General features: G+C 35.8%; 2 protein-coding genes across 2 annotated transcripts in view; one reads left to right on the top strand and one right to left on the bottom strand.

Annotated features, from left to right (window-relative positions):
- The window catches only part of LOC111370058, a 2,693-nt gene extending 1,722 nt beyond the window's left edge, over positions 1 to 971 (bottom strand). Inside the window, exon 1 of the mRNA XM_022991767.1 lies at positions 896 to 971. Within this exon, the coding sequence (XP_022847535.1) occupies positions 896 to 971 (76 nt within the window). The remainder of the gene's footprint in view (positions 1 to 895) is intronic.
- LOC111370512 (GDSL esterase/lipase At5g45920-like) lies at positions 870 to 6,405 on the top strand. The gene is made up of 5 exons (XM_022992231.1): positions 870 to 1,583; positions 1,670 to 1,891; positions 4,999 to 5,066; positions 5,365 to 5,529; positions 6,041 to 6,405. Exons 1-5 carry the CDS (start codon positions 1,485 to 1,487, stop codon positions 6,198 to 6,200), a joined length of 714 nt encoding a protein of 237 aa, XP_022847999.1. The 5' UTR covers positions 870 to 1,484; the 3' UTR covers positions 6,201 to 6,405.
- The last annotated feature ends 526 nt before the right edge of the window (positions 6,406 to 6,931 follow it).

Genomic DNA, 6,931 nt, shown 5'->3' with positions numbered 1-6,931 from the left:
TTAACCCTATAATTGATGCTTCTTGGAGAAATCGTTGGAACATTAGTTCATTAATCTCTCTAATTTTATTGAATTGATTTGATTGATAGAAAATATTTGACATATAGGTTGACATCCTCTCACAAGTGTTAGAATTCAAGTGTACAAGTAGTCTTTCACCCTGTACCCTTGGAGGCATAACCTGCGATTTACCTCCCTCACGATACTCCAGGGCAGGGGTGGTGGGGGACNAAACTTAACCCTATAATTGATGCTTCTTGGAGAAATCGTTGGAACATTAGTTCATTAATCTCTCTAATTTTATTGAATTGATTTGATTGATAGAAAATATTTGACATATAGGTTGACATCCTCTCACAAGTGTTAGAATTCAAGTGTACAAGTAGTCTTTCACCCTGTACCCTTGGAGGCATAACCTGCGATTTACCTCCCTCACGATACTCCAGGGCAGGGGTGGTGGGGGACCTTAAGGTTAGGGTTTAACCTTTAGAATTCAAGTGAGATCCATATGAATTAAAAAAGATAAAAAAAAATTCTTTACCACTCTTTAAAGGGTGTTTGATAGGTATTTTTATATAAAAATGTATTTTAGAATAGTAAATTGATGTGAAATATGTGGTTGAAAAATAAGAAATTTTTTTGATTTACACATAATAATATTTTAATAAAAAATATGTAGTTGAAAAGAAGAGAGAAAAATACATTTTGAAAAAAATGACTACCAAACGGGGTCGTATTGTGAGTAGGCCGAGGGTGTCAAATCCTTACTGATAGCTTGGCAAGGTTTGGTTATTTTTACGGGAGATGCTACACTTATAGAAGCCTTTGTACAGATATTGGCTGCACACAACATGGGGGCGGAGGGATAATTTTTTGGCATTATTTTATCATTTACATGGAGCCCACCATGTGAATACCACCATGTGAATAATCTGGTGGAACCCTGTTTTTACTTCCGATCGCCGTCTCATCAATTAGAAAAGAAAGGGCGGCGGCCCAATCGTGGCCATACGGTGGGTTATACTGCGGTGAATTTAATGCAGTGATGAATTGGGTCTGTCACTCTGTCGTCACTGTCAGCGCACCCTTTTTTCTCGATTTCTACATTTTCTATAAATATTATTTTTGGGCAATAATGAACTTTTCTATTCAATCAATAGCCTTTAATATTCACCAAAAACCAGTCTTGTTGGAACCTCCCTTCACTGCAAAGCCATTCCTCAACATGAAGTCATGAAGTGATGACTCTCTCTCTCTACATATATATATAAACTATAATATTTTCGGGCACGTCAATGCTCTTTAGCAGCCAATGCCTTGTAGCTTTCTGAGTTTCGGCATTTAATTAATCTCTGCATGTGTACTGTGTTACGAGGGCAATCAGATTGAAATTTCAGAAGTTTTATTTTTTATTTGTTGCCATTTTCATATAAACTGTATTGTGTATAGTGGAACTCCAAAAAATAAAAAAAATAGTGAGAAAAATGAGACCAAGGATTTACCTTTTTGGAGACTCTATCACTGAAGAATCCTTTACCGATGGCGGCTGGGGATCTTCTCTTGCAAATCACTTCTCTCGCACGGTAATATATGCATGTATACACACAAAATTGTGATAATTTTTTTTATATATAATTTGTTGATTTGTTTGTATTGATGAACGAATTAGATGGATGTGGTGTTAAGGGGGTATAGCGGGTACAATACGAGATGGGCTCTTAAGGTGGTGGAGAAGGTGTTTCCACCGCCGGAGAGAGGCGGTGTGCCGATGGCAGTGACGGTGTTCTTCGGCGCAAATGATGCTTGCCTTCCAGATAGATGCAGTAGCTTCCAACACGTGTCTGTTGACGAGTACAGGAAGAATCTCCACGCCATTATCGCCTTTCTCAAGGTAGTTAAATCCCCACACGTGTACACGCTTACACGCTTCACCCACGCACTCCGTGCCTGCATGGTTCAACACGTCGGTTTACAAGCCACTCACACAAGAGGCTCAGTGGGTCACGCTTTTTTTTTTTTTTTTTTTTTAATTGGACGAAGGCCCCTCCCTCCTATGAGGGCGTCCGGTACAAATAGCAAAATTCAAACTTTCTTTTTTCTTTTACATATTAAGGCCCCGTTTGGTAGAAATTTTGAGAATTGATTTTTTGACCGTTAGAAGAAAAATGGGGTCCACATGTGAGAGAAGAAGTCAAAAATTACGGCTTGAATAGTAAAATAACGGTCAAAAAATCAATTTTTTGGGGTAAAAAATCCCTACCAAATGGGGCCTAAGTGCGAAAATAATGCTATTCATTGTCTGAATGATGGTAGTCCGCATCCTATGTATCATGATTTTAATAATTAAAAAATGAAACAATTACATATTAGATGCCAAGTAGGCCGAATATTAAATTCGTCGACTGCGAATAGCATATTACTTTAGGTGTACCTATAGGGGAAAATAGGACAATACATTTCTTGTAGAAAAGTTTAAAGGCTGTTTGGTTGGAATTTTGAAAAGCTAATGCTGTTTTTGAGATCAAGAAGCTGATTTTTAAACATTTTTGAATAATTTTTTAAAATATTTTTGTGTGGAACAAGAAACAAAAGCTCTGCCAAATGGGGCTCTTAAGTCTTAGATGTCCCTTGTTGATCTCATTTTGCTGGTATGATTTGATTTCATTCTGAAAATTTAATTTTAGCTTATGTTTGGTTCCCATTTTTTTTAAAATTCATTTTCAATCAAACATTCTCTACTAAAATAATTTTACGCGCAAATCAAAACTTCCTTATATTTTAATCATACATTATGCAAAAACCCCACTATTCCAAAATATATTTCTCTTACAAAAATGGGGTTAATCAATTCAGGAATGTCCCTTTTATGAATCATTTTTATTTTTTTGTTGCGCATGCTCTCTAGTATGATGAAATGGGCAATGTTTGTGGTGCCGTTGGGTCCTATAGCACTGGTGGGCCTTAGTAAGTTCGTGCAAGAAAAGTGCACATGCAACTATCAAGTATGCAAGAGGCCCAGTAGTCGCTATTATTGTTTGCCACTTAGCTATATTTTTTCAATTCATTTGCTGTCAAATTGTACAATGCATGGAGTGCCTGTCATTTCATTAAAATCAGCCTTTGCTTTCTGATATTGTGAGGTTTTGATGTGATTTTCTTGCATTCATGCATTGCACTTCACACAATTTATGATCTCTACTGCAAAAAAAATGAATGTTGTGCATCGAGGCAGAGCACAAGCTTTTGAGGGGATCTTTCTAACCTCTTCTTTCTCAATATCCTCCACTAGCAATGATCCCTTCTCCTTGGAAATAAAAAATGTAAAACCGAAAACTCTAGGAAGTTAAAAAAAATAAAAAAAAAATCAATAAAATTGGGGACAATATTTAAAACTTCAAAAAAGATAGGAAAAACGAGTGCACACCTTAGCTGGCCTGAGGTTTATCTTTTAGGCATAAGCCTCGTATTGAGGTGTGAGTCTTGAAATGTTAGTCAATGCATAAGCTTCGAGATGTTTAAAGAAAACCTCTAGTCGTTAGCCTCAAATAGCTTTTCAGAATGTGTGCTTATCATGCTACTGATATATCCTACTCTACTTGAAGGCGATGGACCAAGATAGAATCGTAAAGGACATTAACTTTGGAAAAGAAAATTACTATGGTATGTTACATGGCAATAGCCAGGACAGCTTTGCTAGAAATCCAGGGCCAATGTGGCCCTGGATGAGCAGACAAATTCTAGCCAGGAGTGAAAATATTGGTTATGCAAAAGCACTAGTTACTCAAGGATTATCACTAAATTTATTAAGTTATCTTTTCTCTTTCCCCCTGTTTATCTTAATTAGGTACTTAATATTCTCCACTCAATTTCTTCATGTTTCCTTGTGTTACTGCTTATCTGTATATCCATTTAGTGTAGTGTAAAATGTAGAAGATTATATAGTTGGTCCTATGGGATGATGATATTTTATATATGGAAAATGATCTAATGGACACCAGTGCTTAGCTTGTGTTGAGCACCGATGACATGACACGTCATTTGATTGATAAGTAAGTTAATGGTAGGTTTCATGGATTTAATAATTCACTAATTAATTGTTGTAATATGTTATCGGTACTTAATATAAACTAAGCACCAGTGCCCATTAGATCATTTCCCTTTTATAAATCATGAACTGATTACTCCAAAATGATATTTTTTCATTTTTATTTTTTTGTTGTGGGGCAGGGGGTTTGTTGGTTCAATACTTGAATGCATGAGCAGAAAACAAATATACACACTGTGTTGTATCGAACTAAATAGTGGCTTAGTTGGTTTAGGATAATATCAGTTCGTAGGACTGGAAGAAGATGGATTTGACCCTCGAAACTTTTATTTTGTAACCCACAAGTCTGTCTACTGGCATGACATTCATCAATCATTTCCTTTTGAAGTCCAATGCTTCGATTGACTTCAGTCTCGTGGATTTCATATGAAAGCTCAATTTCGATTAGTTATCATGCCTTCATGTTAAAGAAGGATTCATACCAGGCAACTTTGCCTTTATGACAGTAACCTGCTCATATGTGTAGTTTGATAAGCTGGATTTTTTTTTATTTTTTTTCCACCGTGCCTAGTTTCTTTATTGCCAAGCCTCGGCATGATGGTTCAAGATTTATGCTCCAATGTGAAGTTTGATTCGCATCATCCTGCTCTCTTGATTGAATTCGTGTTTTCTTATCATCATTTTAATTGTATTTTGCTCTGCTCGATAACAATAAGTTATTATTACACTTTTCATGGCTGGAAATTCTGATATTCAATAGATTTTATGAATTGGTTACTGATGTTTATCCTGACTAAAGATCTGTGATTGAATACACTATTGAAAATATTTTCAATTTGGGGCAATTTCACAACCTACACCTACATAAAAATACCCTGATTCATTAATTTGAGTTCACTTTGCTTCTGATGGGATGCTTTGTCTTATATATTTTCTATTTTGGTGACATTCAGAAACGATGGCCTTCTGTTCGTATTCTCCTAATCACGCCTCCTCCAATTGATGAAGATGGACGTCTTCAGTAAATTTCTTCCCTGTGCAGTTATTCATATTAATTCTTAGCGTTTGAAATTTTATAGATTGTTCATTTGTACATGTTCGGTTTGCAGTTATTAATTAGTGTTGAAGTTTAGAGCTTGTTTATGAAGTGTTTATAAATGGTTTTGTTTATAATCACATAGAAATAAGTAGTGGACAAGTGGGCAATAACTGTGGATCCCATAAAACGTGTGGATAAAATTTGATTTGACCCTTTGTCGATCGTTTATAAACGGTTTATATACACTTGCCAAACATATGCTTAGTTAGAGAAAATGCAGGAATCCATTTGTCGAGAACGAATCAGGTCTACCTGAGAGAACAAATGAGGCTGCTGGCAGGTATGCCAAAGCCTGCCTTGCAGTTGCTGCGGAATGTGGAATTCCGGCTGTGGATCTTTGGACTAAAATGCAGCAGGTTCCTGGCTGGCAAAAAGCTTATCTAAGGTACTTTTGTTTCATTCATATGATTGTAATCTCTAGCAGAGTATATTATTTGGCATTATTTCCTATATAAATCATGGTACATTAAAATAGATACTCCTTTCATGTAATAATTCTCTCGCTTCTCATTATTATTCGACTGGGCAGTTGTGTCAATTTTCTTGACTCTCTTCAAATTCGTCAAGTAGTACGTCCACTCTTTTCTCAAGAAATTTCCTAAAACAAAATTTCATCTTCTTCGTTGGCTCCAAATTTTCAAGGTGATCTTTATACCTTATCCTGCCAAGAACTAAAGGCCCGTTTTATTGCAAAAATGAAATTTGGGTGGAAAGAAAACTAATTCTAGTGAATTGAATTGCCTGGAACTTGTTTTCTTGGGAATTATCAATTAAATATGTTTGATTGATATAATTTTCCAGAAATTTCCGGTTCTCACTTCTCAGTATGCTAATTTCATCTGCAAAGACAGATGATCTTCAGAAAATATAATCTCCATTTCTGTATTGAATTGCAGAGATGGTTTGCATCTGAATAAAGGTGGCCAAAGAGTTGTATTTGAGGAAATAATCCTCGGACTAAAGGGAGCAGGCCTAAGTCTGGAGACTCTACCAGTTGATCTTCCACTTATAGCCGAGATTGATCCTAAAGATCCCATGAAGTCTTTTGAGAATTAACTTGGAAAATGGGGACACTTTATTATGCTGGTATGAATATAGTGAACTCATATGCTAAAAGCATGATATATCTGCATATTTTGGTGCAACTTTTGTGCTACTGTTGATTTTGTCGAACTCTACAGCATTCTAGTAAAATGCTTTTGCTGTGTCATGTAGCTGGTGAAAGTTAAGGCCGTAACATTCTGAAAATATTCGCGTTAAATTGCAATTACACTTTGTCGAGAAAGAAATAATGACGAGTAACTTTCAAATGCCATGAAAACTAGGGTAAACATGGTGAGAATTGGATTAAACTGCATGAGTAAAAATTCTACATATCGAATCATTTTCCATATGGAGTGATGGAACCGAATTCGACAGGAGCCAACTTATTATATTTCAGTCAAGTCCGTAAAATTTTATTGACACAGCACGAAATAAAGAATTTAAAAGAAAATCATAAGAGCACAATTTTTGACCCCCGTCATCTTCAACTCCATTTTCTTCAATTCTTTACCATTTTATTTTTTCCCCATTATCCATAATCTAGGAGTTACACAAGAATATTGCAGGGGTTCGATAGTTAGACTTGTTATATTGGAGTTTAACCAAAATGTGAATTCATCGAATTCGTACTGTCTACTTTTTGGGGTAAAATTAAATGAAAATAAAGTGCCCCTTTGACGGAAACCTTAGGTAAGCTTCATGGCTAGTCGCTCTTTAGATTTTCCAAACTTAGCAAGACTAAA

This window comes from Olea europaea, chromosome 21 (genome assembly GCF_002742605.1).
Source record: "Olea europaea var. sylvestris chromosome 21, O_europaea_v1, whole genome shotgun sequence".
In the NCBI taxonomy this organism is placed as follows: domain Eukaryota; kingdom Viridiplantae; phylum Streptophyta; class Magnoliopsida; order Lamiales; family Oleaceae; genus Olea; species Olea europaea.
This window is presented reverse-complemented; position numbering and strand designations above follow the sequence as displayed.